At 31.4% G+C, this 21,397-nt stretch overlaps 1 protein-coding gene across 2 annotated transcripts in view; it reads right to left on the bottom strand.

Moving 5' to 3' along the window:
• Positions 1-297: 297 nt before the first annotated feature.
• The window catches only part of LOC143062774 (macrophage mannose receptor 1-like), a 32,965-nt gene continuing 11,865 nt past the window's right edge, over positions 298-21,397 (bottom strand). Inside the window, exons 4-14 of one of the 2 annotated variants that reach the window (XM_076234552.1) lie at positions 20,410-20,528; positions 19,564-19,666; positions 17,717-17,834; positions 16,213-16,301; positions 14,598-14,719; positions 11,669-11,836; positions 10,901-10,978; positions 8,852-8,938; positions 6,842-6,877; positions 4,432-4,513; positions 298-1,410 (exon numbers count right to left, since the gene is read on the bottom strand). In XM_076234552.1, coding sequence (XP_076090667.1) covers positions 1,056-1,410; positions 4,432-4,513; positions 6,842-6,877; positions 8,852-8,938; positions 10,901-10,978; positions 11,669-11,836; positions 14,598-14,719; positions 16,213-16,301; positions 17,717-17,834; positions 19,564-19,666; positions 20,410-20,528 — 1,357 coding nt within the window. In that variant the 3' untranslated portion in view covers positions 298-1,055. The remainder of the gene's footprint in view (positions 1,411-4,431; positions 4,514-6,841; positions 6,878-8,851; positions 8,939-10,900; positions 10,979-11,668; positions 11,837-14,597; positions 14,720-16,212; positions 16,302-17,716; positions 17,835-19,563; positions 19,667-20,409; positions 20,529-21,397) is intronic. The other variant, XM_076234553.1, reaches the window with a different exon arrangement.

Genomic DNA, 21,397 nt, shown 5'->3' with positions numbered 1-21,397 from the left:
TTCCTTATGTTGAAAATGGTTGATTAAACCTGATTTATAGCTAGCAATACATTTCACTTGTAGGACAGTCGCATAAAATTCCAACTATGTCTGAACAAAACAAAGGTAAAATTTTGAAAAAAATGCGGATAAAGCATGCAACATTGTAGTATAATCTTAATCACTGGTCAACAAAAAGGTATATATGCATATAGCAAGAGGAGACACGAACTGTTACCGGGGAGGAGTTAAAAATGGCAACCAAGTCACGTTCGACTTGAGAATTATATACTAAGATAGGTACGAAAGAAATTAAAATACATTTGATTATGTTTATTTTCAAGAAGAAAACATGAATTTATCTGTATTTTGTTTATCTTGTATATGTACATATTCTGAATGAGCGTAGGACGACATTTAGGACAAAATAAAACAAATGTCATGATAATTGATAAAAAATAAAATCCCAAATATACCGAACTCCGAGTAAACATCAAACGGAAATTCCAAAATATATTGCAAAATCAAACTCTCAAACACACCAAACGAAACGAACAACAATCGTCTTACTCCTGACCTGGTTTAGACATTCTCGTATGTAGAAAATGGTAGATTAAACCGAGCCCTATAACCAGCTAAACCTCTCTCTTGTATGACAGTCGTATCAACGTTGTTAAATATAAAATTTGTTTTATTAAAATATAGCTACACTTTACACAGCAACAACGAATCCTGTATATTTTCACTTTACTTAAAAAATGAGAACAGAATATTTACAAGCATATATGCTATCGAGAATTTCATATCCGTTATAACGTACAAACATACATACTATTTGAAAAAAAATAGCACTTTTATAAAATAGGAAACAGCATTAGGAATATCCTGCTGTCAATCTTTTATAACTAAGCAGATGAAACAATTTTTAACTCATAGCAGTCAAAAGCTTAAATGAACAGCAATATAAATACATCACAAGTTTAATGTATGCAAGTTTCAATATGGGTATTCACGAACCGTATAATAGCACTACAAAATGATAAAAAAAAAATAAAAAAATCACATGGCAAATATATTCACATATCATTGTAGTTTGACTTTGTTGTACCATTTTTGGATCCAGTAGTTCTATCGATTGATTTGTATTGATCATCGTCTAAGTCAACACAACCATAGTCAGCTGCCTGTTTCCCTTTACCATTGTTTGTTGTTTCCGTATGATCGTATGTGTCTTCGGGCACCTTGGTACAATGATCATACAAGTTCTGGTTGTTGCTATTATTTGTTACAGGCTTTGAGGAAGTAGTATGATTGTATGTATTTTCAGTTGTTTCTGTCTTTGTTCCATTTTCTTTTGATTTGTCGTGAGGTAAAGCACCATTAGTCTTTTCTATTTGGGGATAAGATACTTCAAGTTCTTTCTTGTCTTTTCTTGAAAAAAAATAAAATAGAAATGACATACGATAAACTCAATATAGCCTAATATAACTTATGATAACAGACAAAAAAGAGAAGTATTAAAAGAAAAAATAGTTCCGTGGTGGTCCCGTTATCGGGATTGACATCACACACAGATTATTATTACATTTAAATAAAGAAATTTTAATGTCATGATCTCCAATCAAATCATAACAATAATGGAAGAAAATTATATATTCATACATCTATTCACGGAATCATTAGAAAATAACAAACTAGAAAAAAGAAAGCGATATATATTGTGCTTCCTTTTTGTTTTTCTTTGATTTGACTTTTGGTTGTAGTGTATCAGATAGTTACTCCATTGATTATTGTAAGAGGTAAGTTAGAATATATAGTGTCAAATACACAAGTTTCTAAAAGTACATGAAGATAGATTCATAACAGAAAAAAACCACCCAGACATTCACCAAATAAATATCATCAACAAATTGAATAACAAGATAGATGTCACTAGTTGAGCATAATAAAATTAACGGTACCAATTTTCCTGCACCAGATGCGCATTTCGACAGTACATGTCTCTTCAGTGATGCTCGTGGCCAAAATATTTGAAATCCAAAGCTTATATAAAAGATGAAGAGCTATAATCCAAAAGGTCCAACAAGTATAGCCAAATCCGTGAAAGGAATCAGAGCTTTGCATAAACTGTTGATCTCTAAGAAGCACTAGAGTTTACCCTGAGCATGAATGATTTAAAGTTTTGAATTTTTTAAGGTATTGATACTTGGAAATTACTTTTAATCACTGAAAGGAAAAACAAGTTAAACAACCTTTGGACTAGAACAAAACAAATAAAACAAACACAGAATATGCTACGTGAATACGTGTATAATATTTAAAAGTGTTGATTTAATTTGTTGAAAATTTACAACAATAACTCAAACAACCTCTTCACCAACGTTAGCGATAAAGTGAGTTTGAATGTAATGTACCTCTGGTATCTTTCGCCCACTTTAAATTAACCTATAAAGGTACCACGACAACCAACATATAAATGCGCGAATCTGGGTCATAACAAATATGTAAATGTAGTATAAAAATGCGTATCGCTAACAATTATGCTGTCATTTTTGTTTAACGGTTTCAGGAATGTGAGAAAATACTATTGTAAAATATTTCATATTACTGCATGATAGAACATGATGTTTATTTTCGTAAAGACTTAAAACGAAAATTGATAAATTATAACCTTGTTTATGTTTACAAATATATCAATTATGGTGACACCGTAAAATGTTTATATTGTAACGTTATATTGTAATTAATATTATTATTGTCAAGTACGCGTGCTACGGATAATCATTATACGCATGTTTTACCTGTAAAAATTCATCATAAAAATGAAAAGCTCCCGGATAAAGCGTCATGTTGATGAAAAAACTACTTAACAGTAATGTTCGTATCACTAGAATCCATATAATACCTTAATCATATATGATAAATGATACATTTCTCCTTTTGACCTGTATAATCAACTAAAATTACTTTTTTGATGTATGATATGTCAAATGATCCCGACACCTAGTGGCCTGCATGAGTCTTTTTTTTTTTGTTTCATGTATTAACCTTTGCTTATACGCTTTGAATTATCGTGATCATTTTCATGTACATTAAGGCTTAATTGGACATAAGTTGTTTGTCGTGATACCTTTGAATAGATACATTTCAATATACATAAGTATTGATGATGATAATTTCAATATGAAAACCTCTTTTGAAGTGTCCTATTTATATATTAGTTTACTTATCTGTTTCATTACCGAAGATTGGAAATAACAAAAATATGTACTGTATGTATTTGTCGAGATAAAATATAGTTTTCGATTCTTTAATTACATTTGTTGCATAAATACAGTGATTTAAAAAAAAAAATCAAAAAAAACCTTTCTACTTTGAAATCAACACACTTTTCATTCAGGTACAACAAAAGGTGTCAAGACGTTTTCAATGACATTGCATGAAAAAATGTGAGTATGCGTCGAACAGTGGTCATAATTTCACCAATGTGGTACGATTTATTTCCTATATCTACTATCCTATCTAAAAATCCAAAATGACATCATCTAAAGTACACAAGTATGAATATATATTTGTTAGCCTTGCTCATTACAGATCTGTTCGTGTGACTTCACAAGTAAGTAATTTTGAACTGACAGAAATTACCCCGTTGTATTTAGTATGATTTATAACAAAAGAATAATCGTTTCTTCAGCGTAGTAGTTTTTTAAAATTAGACGGTCTTATTATGTATATACTTCGTGGATTCCATTATTACCTTTATACATATAACGGGACATCTGCTCGATTTTCTGTTTAGTATTTTGTAAATTAGTGTTTTTTTTATAGCCTTTGTTTTTGGTTTGGATAGGTTTCGGTATACCGTTTTACGAATTATATCTTAAGGGCAGGTTTGATATGTTTTTCTATGTCTTAGGGTTTTAGGGCAGGTTTTGGTAAGTCTTTCTACGACTTATCATTTTGGGCACCTTTAGTATGTCTTCTGCAATATGTGTTTTTACATCCCTGGTTAATTTCTCTTTCGTTTTTAGCAAACATGAAACAAACCATAACACAATTAACAATATATCTGTATTTAAATGAATTATACCATAAACATTTATTTCGTTTACTGTTTCTATTGATTTTGGTATTGATAGTAACATGACTGTTTTCCGATGGCTGTAAGGACACAATTAAAGCTTAATAGTACAAATGTTACCTCCAAATCCGTCTCCCCTACCACGCTATTACACGTCAGAAAATACTGTAGTCTCTTTCAGTACGCTAAATGTTGTATAAGAGGTTAATTTTGTAATCTTACTGTTTTGTTCCTTGTTTGATGCGATATAATTTGGCAAAAGTATATATAATTGAGGCAATATATATGAGTAATATGAACGTAGTATAATATATTCGTTAATGTTAAGAAACCATTATCTGAAGATTTCTTTCGTAAATATATGAACAAACCTCTTTCTCCTTTTAAGCCACAGTACAAGAAACAGGACGACTAACACAGCAATTATCACCAGCAAAATAGACACAGCAACAACTGAATATTAATTAAAAAAAAATCTTATGATTTTAAAAGTAATTAAAGCATAGATGAACATCGTAATACATGTTGAATTATACTGAACTCTAGAAATACTGCATCGATTCTGCTATGGAATGTTATTTTGAATGTTTACTTTCTTTTTCTTTCTTTTTTGTCTTTCGTTTTTTGACTTATCTATACCTTAATCTTATTATTTAATCGAAGCATAAACTTCTATTTTACATCTTGTAATAATCTATTTTATTACTCTCAAACTCGTATTTGATTTGAACTACCGACTGTTTTTTGTCAGTATGACTTATGAGTGGTATGCAGACGAAACGATACTCTAGCGTACTATTTCATAAACCTGGCATTGTTGCAAAGATTAAAAAAACTGGATCTACGCCCCTGATATTTGACTAGCCGTTTACGATTTTATCACCAGTTTAGAAGTCAGCATCTGTGCAGAAATTGACGGTTGCCAAAGTGAAGTATTTACGCTTTTGGGCAAAACAAAGCTTAAGACGATATGATATTGTTAATTTTTTAATAAATTATCCAATTGTTTTAATTTGATTTTTTTTCATTGATGTAACTCTGACGTCTAATTACAGTCCTCACTCTAAGGAATTCCCGATAAAGTTTATCAACAATATGCTACCTTTGAATAAATTGTCTAACTGGTTTCGATTTCTGTCGTTTTTTCTTAATAATTTTGTTGGAGAAGTTTCGAATAGGAAGTACTTCCCTGTTATGAAGGGAACATAATTGGAAAATGCAAAGTAGCATGTTTTAACTGAGATATGTAAACGTAATGAGATGGAGCAATGAGTATGTTACTGCTGATAAATGGGATGTTATCAATTGGAAAGATGGAATCATCACAGTAACATAGATCTAGTTTAAAGTTGTCAAATTGTGCATATATTTTTTTTTATAATATCCAGAATGTGACCTAGCTACCGAATAAGACTTATTACCGGGTTTGTATTAACATTAGCAACACGGCGGGTGTCACATGTGGATCAGGATCTGCTTACACTTCCGGAGCACATGAGATCAAGGTTGGGTTCGTGTTTTTATTTTTCTATGTTGTGTTTTGGGACGCTAGATCTATATTAATGGTTTGTTACATTATCACTTTATTGTTCTCTGTAATCATTCTCTTCACATTGTATATATACATGTACATTTTTTTTGTCCCAAAGTCAATCACTTTTACTGGTATAAAAGAGGGACGAAAGATACCAAAGGGACAGTCAAACTCATAAATCTAAAACAAACTGACAACGCCATTGCTAAAAATGAAAAAGACAAATAAAAAACAGCACACATGACACAACATAGAAAACTAAAGAATAAACAACACGAACCCCCCCCCCCCCAAAAAAAAAAAAAAAAACTAGGGGTGATCTCAGGTGCTCCGGAAGGGTAAGCAGATCCTGCTCCACATGTGGCACCCGTCGTGTTGCTTATGTGATTACAAATCCGGTAAATAGTCTTAATTCGGTAGGTCACATTCATGAAAGGGAAGGGGATTGTAGTTATGACGTAAGGAACATATCCGATATCATTTGTGAAACGGTTATTCCATAACGGTCAACCAACTCGTGATGGCGTCCGTAAAATTTACGAAGGGATGATTTCAACTTCACCATTTGGAACTCTTGGTTTAATAGCTTCCTTGTGAGCAGCAACCCTCTATCAAGAAAATCATGATAGGAAATGCAAGCACGGGAATATCGTATCAATTGGGAGATATATACCCCTATACACACATTAGAGATACAAGGATTCAAATTTGTATTTTCGCAATACCCGCGTTCCGTCTACAAACGACTCATCAATGACGCTAAAAAGAAGTTAAAAAAACCAAATTAAGTACAAAGCTGAAGACCATTGAGGACCAAATATTCCTGATGAAGCTTCACCAAATAAAGCTAAGGTAATCTATTCCTGAGGTAGAAAAACCTTTGTAATTCTCAAATGAAAAGTTTTGTAAACAGTTAAGTTATGCTCTGTGGATTTGAGTCAGGTACGTTCGACTCCGATCTTAATTCGCTATGATTGCCAGTTATTTTGATAGCAAAGGTTCTCTACGGGTTCTTCCACTAATAAATACTGGCCGCCATAATATAGTTAGTAGTGATGAAGGTGGCGTTTAAACAAAAAACAACAATATAGTTTTTTTTTCAAATCCAGTGTTTGTAATTTCTGTTCTGTTCGGTGTCATGCGATCAATTAGTTTTGGTTAATTGAAACACTGAGACCTAAATATTTTGATTTATCTTTTGACAAAACAAACTTTTAACATAAAATTGTAATAAACTGTACACATACCTGCAGGACTTGTCGGTGAATTTGACAGTGGAGCAGCTAGAATGATACAAAATCATAATTTGTGAAGAAATTTACTGATAGATCTAGATATGGATATAAGAAGATAAGGTGTGAGTACCAATGAGACAACTCTCCATCCAAATAACAAATTTATAAAAGTAAACCATTATAGGTCAATGCCTTTAACACGAAGCCTTGGATCACACCGAACAAAAATCTACAAAGGGCCCCAGTCAAGGACTATTTAACTATTCTGGTGAAATATGAATAGAGAAGAATGATAATCAATTCTTTGAATTCAATACTACATGAACAATTATCTGCTTGAATAATGTGGCAACGGTGATGGAAAACATATCTCTTGACGAAAAACCAAGCCCTAATGTAATATACAATTTTAACAAAGCTCACCATAAGGAACAATTATATAAAAAAAGAAAAATAGGGGAAAGTTTATCATCAATTTGCACAATGAATTGCTCAATTACATTAAACGAATGGAAAACAACTGTCTCATTCCTGACTTGGCACATGTTTTCCCCCTTGTGGAAAATGATGGACCGATCCTGGTTCCATATCCACTCAAAGCTCTCGATTGTATGAAAGTCGTATAAAATTCCAGATTCAAAACAATGTGTGAAACCAACACACATAATAGGTAAAAACGTCAAAAAAGGGGTACCACAGGTAACATTGTGTTATAACAATTAATTTCGCTACTATAAAAAAAACCTAACAAATATGTCAATAAAAAAAAAAAAACTTCAATTAAAATATAGACAAAGCACATAAGAAAAATGAAAAATAAGAATACAAAAAAATACCACAGAATAATAATAAAATGACGTTAAGTGTTTAGTTGATGACATCCAAACATCATAATAAACTAGCTTAATCAAAACTTTTGTGTAATATTGAAAGTTAAGACAAAAGGGATGCATGCCTAGACCAGAAAACACAAGTGAAACTGCGAGCTACTGCTCACTGATGATACCCCCGCCGCAAGTGGATAATATTAATAGTGTAAAAATATGCAAGTGTTCGGTAAACAGGAAGTTGTTGAGTGATGAATCTGAAAACGCATCACACGGTATAGCTGACTCTTATAAATCCTGAAACCAAATTTCAGAAATCCTTGTATTGTAGTTCCTTTGAAAAATGTGACGAAAATTTTCAACTTGGCTATCATGTGTAAAATCATACAAGTGTTCGGTAAACAGGAAGTTGTCGAGTGATGAATCTGAAAATGCATCACACGGTATAACTGACTTATATAAATCCTGAAACCAAATTTCAGAAATCCTTGTATTGTAGTTCCTTTGAAAAATGTGACGAAAATTTTCAACTTGGCTATCATGTGTAAAATCATACAAGTGTTCGGTAAACAGGAAGTTGTCGAGTGATGAATCTGAAAACGCATCACACGGTATAGCTGACTTATATAAATCCTGAAACCAAATTTCAGAAATCCTTGTATTGTAGTTCCTGAGAAAAATGTGACGAAAATTTTCAACTTGGCTATCATGTGTAAAATCATACAAGTGTTCGGTAAACAGGAAGTTGTCGAGTGATGAATCTGAAAACGCATCACACGGTATAGCTGACTTATATAAATCCTGAAACCAAATTTCAGAAATCCTTGTATTGTAGTTCCTGAGAAAAATGTGACGAAAATTTTCAACTTGGCTATCATGTGTAAAATCAGACAAGTGTTCGGTAAACAGGAAGTTGTCAAGTGATGAATCTGAAAACGCATCACACGGTATTGCTGACATATATAAATGTTGATACCAAATTTCAGAAAGGGTGGATGTGTAGTTCCTGAGAAAAATGTGACGAAAGTTTCATGGGACGGACTGACTGACGGACGGACTGATGGACTGACGGACTGACGGACTGATGGACGGACGGACGGACAGACAGAGGTAAAACAGTATACCCCCCCTTTTTTAAAGCGGGGTATAATAATGATAGCCATAAACTAAAAGCAATAGTTCTATATATAGTTACCTATTATACTAATGTTACACACAAAGGATCTCAATACTTTACAGTCTCCAAAACTGTAACCAGTTGAAGATACGAAAGGGCACAGATCTGAAATTTGAATCATTTTAATGTAAAAATAAGAAAATATCATATGATTGCAATTAGTTTACAATCCACCTTGGTTTAAATGAAATAAATGTCTACAATTATAGGCAAAAGTACGGCCATTTAAATTTGTTTAATTCTCCGCAATGATTCCTTAGATTCATAAAGTTCATTCAGATATATATGATTTCACACAATTAGAAGCTGTAACTGACTTTAAAACATGAAAGGGTAAAAATAACAAGTTAACATCAAAGAAATATCTTTATGAAATGCATTTCAATGCACCTTGATATTTTACCATGAAGAATTCAAAAATCGTTTTCATCACATCTAATTCCCTATTCCAGATAGAAAATAAATAAACAAATACACCAGTAAGATGGTTATGCATAAGACAAAGGATAAACAAACAGTGATCGACAGAAAAAATTAATGGAAAAAGAGATATGTTTATTAGATGGAAAAACCGTGTTTGATAGTTATTATCCTTGTTGAAACTCAACATTTTGTACATGGATTCCGTTTTGTATGTTTTATTTTGAACAATTATGCTCCAATCCCATTAAGAATTTCTTTTAATGCTATAATGAGATTGGAACGTCCGTTTAGTACTGAAGCATCAAAAGTGTTCAATGTGTGAGATAATGTATGCCCTTTGTTTGAAAAAGTGTCATTCTTAGTTTGATTTTCCGGCTTCATTATACTTGTTTTGACTATTTTACAGATGTTTTATCTCTTTATCCGTTAGTTTCAAGGTAAGTTAAAAAAAACTTTAGAAAAGAGATGTAAAAAATAATACTTATTATTAAAAAAGGAAAACTATTTAGATTGTGGTTGATAATGGAATTATAATATATATAATTATATTCTGAAATTTCAAAGAAAGTTCAGTTGGAGTTATCTCTCATGTATAAGTATTTGTATGTGATGTACATGTATTGTTTGTATTTAATTTAACATCTGAAATTTCATGAACTGTCAATTTTAGATTATTGCAATTATGATTCCTTTTGTTGCATTTTGTTTTTATCGCAAACCAAATATTTACAATCTTACCAAATTGAAGATATATATATATAAAGTACATGTATGTAGAGGGGATACAACTGAAGACTGATGAACAAGGGAAATAGAATAATAATTACATGTGGAATCAGAAGTTTACATGCATAACAGTGGATTCAATTTCAATCTTGAGATACAAATTTTCGTTATTTTCTTGGTGAAGGTAATATTTGAATTTTTAGTAACGAGTGAGATTAGGTATCGATTGATATCAACTCGAGTTATTTAATTTCAATACCATCAAAAGATGTCTAATTCGCAAAAGTTGTTTAACCTTTTTTCTTTATGTTTAACACTCTCATTGTGTCAAATTATAGATTAGTCGATTTTTTATTTAGACTTTTGCACATACATGCATGACGTATTATGTCATCTTCGTGTGTTAAACGTTTATATGAAATATCTTAAACTTTTGTAGGCTTTAGAATATTATAGTTGCTAAAAAGATGATTTTCAGTTTAAAGTATAAGTGTTTTTGTATATTATTTTAAAATCCGATTAATCTTTTGCTTTTGAAGAAATGTTGATCGTCGTAACCATTGATAGTTATCAATGACCTAACAGATAGCCAAAGGAAATGTCGTAATACATTTTCACGATGCTGGATAAACCAATCAAAATAATGTAGTTTTTGTATCACTTCTTCATATTACATTTTGTGATACAAGACTTAAGAAAAATAGATGACAATCACTTAGAATTATTGATAGGCGAAGGTTAATATTCTGAATTATAATACTTGCACTGTTGTTTATAAACACAAGTTATCTTTTAATTTTTTGTAAATCATGCGTTTAATCATTTATGGCTTAAAAATCGTTTAAAATTCCCAGGTGTATGAAAAAAATATGAAAATTTGTATCCGCCAGAATAAATCTATCCACATTTGCAACCAACCATACGATCCAATAACATAGTCATCTAATTCGTCACTATCTGTTCGACTTGTTGTGGTTGGCATAGTAGTTGGAACAGCTACACAGAAGAATACATATGATCACTGTCATTTTAGTGGGACTTGTTTCAGTCGAGCGTGAGCATTACAAGATTTTCTCTGAGAAAATTGACCTCAATCAAATTTCTTGTTATTGAAAATGTTTTGTGTTATAAAAAAAGTATTTTCTTTAAAATTCCAATATTATTTGTTTTTTTTTACTTCAAATATGAGAATTAAGTTCGTACAAACTACACAATCATCTTGTTAAATTCGTAAATCAAGATGATAAAACAGTTAATCAATCAAAACTGCCTGTTTTAGTATGTTTTCATATGCAAAATAACACAGTCACATGATCTTGTCTCCAAAACATTTCTGATGGCGATATTTCTAAATATACAGTAGATTACCTTATGAAAGTTGTCACCATTTATACTGATTTCAAAATAATAATTGATTTATTTTTCTATATACCAAGCAATGTCCAATAGAAATAAATACATGTGGTATTATATATATGTTCAATATTTTATTACAATATCCATATTCAAATCTAAATAGTCCGCCTTATATTTTTGTAAAAGGCCGTTATTAAACGAAAGTGCACGTAATCGATATATCAATTATCTTAATACGGTATTTAAACAACTGAAATATATCTTGTTTTCCTGTTGTGATCGAACTATTCTTAATACGGTTTTTAAACAACTGAAATATGTCTTGTTTACCTGTTGTGATCGAACTATTCTTAATAGGTCCTGCGATCCATGCATCACTGTCAAATGGATATGTTTCATTCCTTGTTGCTAGTAAACCTCCTCTAGCGGAACACACAGCCTCTGCATCATACCATGTCCTTCTCTCTGCGTGGTATTCAAGGTTTCTATACAACTGTTCTGTGGATATTATGCATTGGGTGATTTAGTATCGTCATTTTATTTTATATTTACACATTATAATGACTGTAATTAGTTAAAATACACAGAAACTAATATGCATTTCGTACAATATAATTTATAAAGGTTTAAGACACTTTGTAAAAATAATTATATACATTATTTTTAAAATCATGAACAGTTCATAAATTATATAATTGTGCTAAAACAAGATGATGTAAATTCGTTTTTTATCTATATAAGTTATGTATACGTCGTTCTGTTTTTAAAATCCGGTTATATAACATATCTGATTGATATTTTCCCCTTTAACTTGTTGAAGTACAGTACTAGTAATTACAGACTTGCTTTTCAAAAGACGTTGCTTGATTAAACTTAGTTATTTTTATATTCAAGCAACGATCATTCTTCATCTAAAAACAAAAGAACAAGTTCCAACTTTTGTTTATGATTGTTCCAATAGAACTTACAGAGGTAATTGGTTTAACTTTATTTAGAATGAATTAAATTGCGATCTTAACAAAATTAAGTAGACCATTCAAGGTATTAACCGATGTTTCGAAGAAGTGAAATAAATTAAATAAATTCTTTTGAACCAGTTTCTTTCACAATAAAGAAACAAAAGAATAGTGTACTGATCATATATAAATATATTTATATTTAGAACAAAAAAAGAGCAATATTGAAGTTACCTATTTTCGTGCAGTAATATTTAAGGAAAATTAAAAAAGAACTCCATGGAAAATCTTATCTTAAAATCCCTTATCAAATGGAAAAATCAATAGCACATACACATCAAACTAATGGAAAACATCTGTCACATTCCTGACTTTGCACATGCATTTAGTTATGTAGGAAATGGTCGATTTAACCTCTCACGTCCATAAAATTCCATCATATTGACAACAATGTGTGAACCAAACAAAAAAGACATATTCAGTGAAAAAAATAAAAATTGAAAACAACAACAAAAAATAATAATTTATTGCATCCGAAGCGCTTTTCTGGATTTACCTTCATCGGGAACGCTCTAAACGAAATATTTGAAATCCGAAGATGTGTAAGTACTGAAACCGTTGAAGAGCTATATATCAAAAATACCTAAAATAAATAGCCAAATTCATCTAAAGCCAAATTTGCCTGAGGAAGTCGAAACCTTAGTTTCTTAATAATTTCAAAATTTATAAACGGACAATTTTAGTAAAGTTTGTTAAATCATGTCAGTACCGAAATACTGATAACTGAGCTGATGATACCATCGGGGACTGATAGTCCACCAGCAGAGGTATCGACCCAGTGATGTAAAAAAAAAATGAAAATAATTTGTCAAAATAGGGGTACATCAGCTAACATTGTGTAATAATCATAAGAACTATAAAAGCAAACAAATATGTCACAGTCATTTTATAGTTATCAAAGGTATCAGGCTTATAATTTGATACGACAGACATGCGTTTCGACTACACAAGACTCACCAGTGACGCTCAGATAAAATAAAGTAAGAAAGCCAAACAAATATAAAGTTGAAGAGCATTAAGGACCAAAAATTCCAAAAAGTGGTGGCAAATATGCTAAAGTAATCTATGCCTGGAATTAAATAAGCCAAGTAAGTGTTTCAAATAATTCATCGGTTTGTCTTGCTGATTATTTTATATTGAGAAAGGAAATGGGGAATGTGTCAAAGCAACAACAACCTGACCATAGAGCAGACAACAGCCGAAGGCCACCAATGTGTCTTTAATGTAGCGAGAAACTTCTGCACCCGGAGGCGTCCTTCAGCTGGCCCCTTAAAAAATATTATACTAGTTCAGTAATAATGTACTGGTTCATGACATACTACTTATCTCATTAAGATGAGCGGTCTGAAATAGAACTTCTGATCTGTCATGATATTAACTTTCAAATGGAAACAAAAACTATTCTGGAATAATATGTCCTCTGGGACAAACAAAGGGTATATGATATAGAAATTACGAATATATTACAGAATGAAACTTTTCTATGTCACAGATAGAAAAGTTTAAGCTAAGAAGATATGTGATGCGACAAACCGTAAAGTTGTTTTACTTCGATAAGGTCATTTCCATTTGCCATGTCTTAAAAGCAAAATGCAGTATTAATATATGATGATAACAAATAATTAATTGAGATTAAATGTTGTGGTATTGTCTTAATAATGTATATCCGACATTTCCTTTTATCGTACAATTTGTTATAGCTCAGATTGAAAGAGCAATAATTACTTAGCAAAGTTTATAACTAACAGAATATATTATAAAAATAAAAAGTTCATAGCTGAGCTTACAATTTGGACCCCATCTCCCCCACTGATTTAGATATGTAAGATCAACGGTCATTTTAACATACAACAAAATCATTTTCTGATTCCTGATTTAATCATCCTTTTGCAGAAATATGCTTTCCCCTAAAATTTATAATACAGAGATTAACAGCCTTATTATGGGGAGTTATATTCAGGCAGGAATAGTTCCGCACTAACGTAAGATCATATAAACGAAATATATTACACTTAATCTTACCACACAAGAAAAAGAATACAAAATTTGTGCGCTAATTTAACAATGTACTACTGAAAAGTATACTTCCTAAGTAAAAGCAAAATAGTTTTGTAATATTCAGAAGTAACTATAAGGAATAGGCGAAGTACACAAAAAAATTAGGATGAATAAATCTAATTGCTAAGCTGAAATCTTTCCCATAATATCGTTTTCTAGATATTCTATCAGATACTAATACATACCAGCTTTCATTTCGCATATTATGTTCCCATTTCTAGTATCACATGAAGTTGATTTCCATGATTGTGTCCAATTGTTACTTCCAGGGTTAATATATGCGCATTCATTTTGCTGTCGACGTAACCTGTAATAATAAAGTAATATAATTAGTTATCAAAGGTACCATCAGTGATACTCATATCAAAATATTTATAAAGCCAACAAGTTCAAAGTTGAAGAGCATTGAGGATCCAAAAATTCCAAAAAGTTGTGCCAAATACGTCTAAGGTAATCTATGCCTGGGATAAAAAAAAATCCTCAGTTTTTCGAAAAAATCAAAGTTTTGTAAACGGGAAATTTATAAAAATGACCACATTATTGATATTCATGTCAACACCGAAGTGTTGACTACTGGGCTGGTGATGCCCTCGGGGACGAAACGTCCACCAGCAGTGGCATCGACCCAGTGGTGTAAATAGTTATCAAAGGTACCAGGATTATAATTTAGTACGCCAGACGCGCGTTTCGTCTTCATAAGATCCATCAGTGACGTTCATATCAAAATATTCATAAAGCCAAACAAGTACAAAGTTGAAGAGCATTGAGGATCTAAAATTCTAAAAAGTTGTGCCAAATACGGCTAAGGTAATATATGCCTGGGATAAAACAAAATCCTTAGTTTTTCGAAAAAACTAAAGTTTTGTAAACGGGAAATTTATAAAAATGACCACATTATTGATATTCATGTCAACACCGAAGTGTTGACTACTGGGCTGTTGGTGCCCTCGGGGCGAAACGTCCACCAGCAGTGGCATCAACCCAGTGTTGTATTCATGTAAACACCGACGTGTTGACTACTGGGCTTGTGATGCCCTCGGGAACGAAACGTCCACCAGCAGTGGCATCGAAAAGTGGTGTATTCATGTCAACACCGAAGTGTTGACTACTGAGCTGGTGATGCCCTCGGGGACGAAACGTCCACCAACAGTGGCATCGACCCAGTGGTGTATTCATGTCAACACCGAAGTGTTAATTACTGGGCTGGTGATGCCCTCGGGGACGAAACGTCCACCAGCAGTGGGATAAAGCATTTGATAAAATTAAAAGGGATTATAGAAACTAAAAAAAAAGAAGTAACAGTGTATAGAAGTACAATTTGTGAATTACGAAACTGCCACTTTAGATTAGTTGTAGAGAAGTAACCAATCCAGCCAGCTGTTGAAAATTGGTTGTTTCTCTGACTTCTTTCCCTATCTCGTTTTATCTTCTTTTCTACTTTTTTCATTTATTTCACTATATTATTTTATTTCGTCAGTAGTGCAATATAAATAGTGGAAACTGAAGTATACCAATGTTCAATAGTCATGTATCGATTTACCGAAAACAAATCCGGTTCACAAACCAAATCTGAGGGAAACACATCAACCATAAGAGAAAAACAGTTGTGCAAAGTTGATACACTTGATGATCTATCTGTTATTACTTCGTTCTACGTCAGTTTAAGTGTGTACCGTTTTATTGAGACTTAAAACCATTATCGTTTTTAACATGAAAAAATCCGGATCCAAAATGTATAATAAATTATTCAAATATTTTTTAAATTCAGAGGACATAAAAAGTACGATTTAAAATACTTACAGAGTAGCTGAATTTCTTTCTTCCCAGAATCCTTCAACTAAAACAGACCCATTAGTCCATATCCACTGATTATTGAAGCGGCCATCAGACTGAAAATGGTCATTAACTTATTGCGATTATGTCATTATATGTTTTCCAAAAAAATACAAAATTATAATTTATGTTATCATGATGAAAACTATTAATGAAAAAAGCACATATTTCTATCAGTTAAATTAATATTGGAATTGTACTTTAACCAAAATGGTCTTCCACGTGCGTGGTTCAGATAATTAAAATAAAAAAAACAAGTTTCGTTTTGTGTAATTATAGTCCTAATCAATTTTAAGGTCATTACTTGGATCCTGTTACAATTGAAAAAAACTGTGAAGTACTATCTCAGGGGTACGATGCTAAACTATTAAAGATACATTGTGTTTATTTTTTACTCAATGAATATCTCCTTACAATTGTTTATTCGAGCACCACTGATGAGTCTTTTTGATGTACAAAATTATTAGCCTGGTTGATCTCTGATAAGTTTTCATATCATGTCATCAACAAAGATCTCACTAATTTGTAAGCCATCAACCTCGCATAGATTTTGCAAAATGATTGTAGAGTAAAATAATGTTAAGGATGAAGGAATTAAACGACAGATTTGATACAATTTTAAGTATAAGTATTTAATGAACAGATTAAGGGGAAAGCAAAATAAAGCCAAATGTTGATGCTACGAAAAAGAATATCGTAAATAATAATAAACAAAATTACAATTATAAATCCAGCAGACATTTTTCTTTATTTTTAGTGTTATCGAATAACTAACATCGTTCATTTTCAGTATTCTGTGAAACGCAAGAAAAAAACCTGCATTGATTTCTGATTTACAGTATGCAAATCAGTAAATACAGTACACATTATTATAATTTTTAAAAATTCAAAATAATATCCACCAACAAAACAAACCATAAGATTAAAAAAATGTATACAACCTTTTGATAAAACTTGATAAATTATATGACAAGAAAGAGATTTCATGCAATTCTTCTGATTTTTTTTTATTTCATTGACAATTTCATCATGTTAAGGATGTTTGCTCCTCCATTTTTTGATTTTTTGCCAGATTTTCGGAATCCTCTGGTTTTATCCATGTATTGTCATTAAAAAAATTTGCCCACTAACCCCTACTTTTCTTTTCATAATTCTATTTCACAAAGTTTAAAAAGCCATATTTCAAAATTTTATAAAGTTCTTGTTATTTTTTCATAGTTTTTGAAACAAATAAGGTGCCAATGTTAAATATATGAAAAATCTAGAGAGAATTATTTCCCGCCATATTTTCAATGGCTTATATCTCGAAAATGAGCACACGGACCCTCCATTTTTTTCTACTTTTTGAGTTTCTTTATTAATATACTATCAATTCATAATAGTCTTTTAAAAAGCTTGTTATTTTTTAACAGAGTAGCGAACATCCTTAAGCCATTGCACTGTCTAAATTTGCATCAGTAACATGACTTACAGAATGAACGCCAATCCATAATTTCTGTCCATTATTTTGTACGAAGTCATACAGTGCATATTGTTCGTGTGGTGACATTGGACTGGCCACTGTAGCATTCATTGTTTTGCAGTACAGCCTAAAAGAAAAAATGCCATCAATGAATACGTCATTATAATCAGACAAAAAACTAACTTTCTACATATTACTCAACTTCTTTGAAAACCAAGTAATAATTCCAACCGAAGGAATATAATACCTTAGCTGTATTTTGAGCTTTGGAACCTCAATGTTCCTCAACTTTGTATTTTATTTGGCGTTTTGATGAGTCTTTTTGATCTCGTCAATGTGTTTGTATTGTCTTTCATTTTTTGGTGGTGTGTTTTGTATATGCGACTTTATATGTATTTGTTTGGTTCTTATAACGTGACTCTGTACTTTAAAAGATCCCGTCAGTATGATATTCTATTTTATGTCATTATGATATATTTTTATTATGAATTACAATATACGTTGAACCACAAACGTCAAAATTATTCAATCGCGTAGTAGAATTAACTATTTGTGGATTCTTATAAATTCTATATATAACGTTTGGACTAGTTTAAATCCCGGTTTATTTCTGAAATTTATTCTTACATACTTTTGATTTTTAACCCTGTATGCTAACATTGCCTAGATAAATTTTAAAATTGTTTGTATGCACATTGAACGACAAATATATGTGAAGTATAAAATTGTCTGACGTCAGACACACAAATCAATGAATGTGTATGTAGATAGATGTTTTTGTGTTCTGTTAAATTGTTCCTTTTAAAATTGTTATACGATGATGACTGATGGACCCATATTCAAACTATTTTATTTATTGTGTCTGTTTAGTTAACGCATCAATGTAAATATATCGGAATTTGACGAGACTGTCATCAAAGTGAAAGGGTTAGCGCTATAAAACCAGGTTTAATCATCAATTTTCTACATTTGAAAATGCCTGTAACAAGTCAGAAATATGACAATTCTTGTCCATTCGTTTTTGATGCGTTTTGTTATTTGATTTTGCCATGTGATTATGCACGTCTGGCGTACAAATTGTAATCCTGGTATCTCTGATGAGTTAAATTCTATACCGGAGCATGATAATTTCTACCAGACTGTACCAATTTCAACTATTATATATGTGAAAAATGATGAATGGTGTACTCAATGGATAAGTTTAAGTTTGCTTATGTGCGCCATAACACATTAATCATCTTATGATTATGCGTAGAAACAAAATAGTAAAACAGGCTTTCAGACACATATATGTAACATGTTCTATAATGATTTAGTCTTATCATAACAACTTTTTTCCTGTTTTTAGTGTGTAGACAATTTTGTTTTGATTCTATGGTCAATCAGGCAAAGACTAACATTACATCGTTATCAAACAGATATTTTGTAAACAGCACATGTAAAAAAACAACAACCCAACTATGATCAAACCAGTAGAAAGTTAGATATCATTGAGGAAATAAAATTCATAAAGGATTTGCAAGATAAGATATGCTATAATAATCTATTCCTACATTTTGTGTCCTAAGGGTAGTAAAATATGTTTATTTTGAACAGTTCAATATTTTGTCAACAGTTAATTTATACATGTTATAATTTTGAACACATCAATAATACTTCATGTTAACACAGAAGTGCTGTTTATAACGTTGGTGATGCTGACTTGGATTTGTAATTTGAAAAAAATCTTTATAAATAATCTAAAAAAACCGTTAAGCTGTCCATTCTAACTAAAAATATACTTATAGCAATTCACATAAACTGCGAATTGTGAAAACTTTTCATTGTTATCAACTAATGTTAATTCCATGACTCACTTTGCTTGCTTCCAACTACCTTTCTGTCCGTGGCCTGTTACTTTATAGCATTTGTCGCCATATGATTGCCAATCGTCCGCTGAATTACATCTGATTTGCATTCCTAAAATAGATTAGATAGAAATAATACGAAGTTTAGCATCTTGTGAAGTATTTATTTTCTGTCTGAAAAAAAAATAACTTAGACTTTCGATAAGTAAAACAAATATTTTGTGTTAACATTCAAGTTGTTATAGTTCTCGTTAAATTGAGTGTTTTAAAACATGTAGTCGCCTCTACATTTTGCAATCGCATCTTACGGGATTAGCTTCAAAACATGACGTAACAGAATAATCATCTCCATTCAGACAAAATGATTGGTCCCTAAAAGAGTACAGTTTGACTTTGTAACTCTACTGTGTACTTGATAACAAATGACAATATAACTCACTGAAATGATAACAGTAAACAGAAAAAGACACAAGGAAGCCACGATAAGATCTTCCAATTTATATTGCGGGTAGGGTATGTGGTTGCTAGCATTTTTTGTTTTTTTTTCCATTTTGCAAGAAAGTTCGAAAGGAAACAAGATGCATATTCAATTAAGACAACTGGTAGTATATAGTTTTGAAATTTAAAACTGTGTACTCTTATCATCATATGCAATTTTCATATGCATTTGTTATAAATACATAAGAAGCAATTACCTTGACCTTCAAGCAATTTCCCAAGTAATATCTAAAATTAGATTGTAAAATGAAATAATATAACAAGCTTATTTCTTTTTAGGTCTTTCATAATTGCAGTGGGTTTCAAATGTTTCATTTCCTTTGTTATAAATTACACATTTCTACGTCATATTCTTACCAGCTCGGCGTTGACACAGTACACCATTTTTCCTGTGACATTCGGCAACCAGCATTCCATTTCTACTATCCAACTTTATGCAGTTATGTCCTCCTATTAAAACCTTAGTAGCAAGCATACTGAAACAAAGTTCATAATAATAATATTATTACACACATTATGATAATGAAAGCAACTGATCTTGTCGACACAACTGATCTTGTCGAGACAGACATTAACAGTACCATTGATTACAAAAAACAAATAGTCTTGCCATTGATACAATTCACGATATTCGTCTGATACATTTACAACACATGAATTAATAAAAACTTTGGAAAACAAACTACATACTGAGCAACACAACCCCCCCCCCCCCCAAAAAAAAAAAAAAAAAACAAAAACGGGTGCCGCGGAAGGTTAGCAGAACCTATTGTTCATTTAAGTACAAACCCGGTGATAAGTCTAATTTAGTGGGTAACCTTTCAGGAAAAGAGGACGGTTACTGGAAATATATAGATCAAATCATCACATAAATGCCAAAAAAAGTTTTAGCGACTTGGTGGGTTACACTCATGAGGACTCAAAATCCGACAGCAGAAGTCCCGACTTTTTCTAATGCAAAATTGTTTTTTTTTTCTATTTTAATTGTCTAACAGTTATACGTCTGCTGTTTCTGAAACAATCCACATACATATATATAACACAAAATCAAATCGGGAAATAGATAATCCAACCATGATATAAGTTATTCTGTTCATTCATCACACAAAGCCATATTGGAGTAAGGACGATACTACGAGATGATAAATTAAAAGTACTTTTTTTTTAAAATAGTAATAGAATAAGAATCGCATAATCTTCAAAACAAAACATAAAGGTGTTACAACTTGACATTGGAGAAAACATTTTTAAGAGTATGAGTTGTTATATATGTGGCAAAATAATACAATAATGATCTTTAATTTTTAAAACTGTACGACCATATTAAGGTGAAACAAGTGACATT

The sequence above is a fragment of the Mytilus galloprovincialis genome, chromosome 2 (genome assembly GCF_965363235.1).
Source record: "Mytilus galloprovincialis chromosome 2, xbMytGall1.hap1.1, whole genome shotgun sequence".
Taxonomy (NCBI): domain Eukaryota; kingdom Metazoa; phylum Mollusca; class Bivalvia; order Mytilida; family Mytilidae; genus Mytilus; species Mytilus galloprovincialis.
This window is presented reverse-complemented; position numbering and strand designations above follow the sequence as displayed.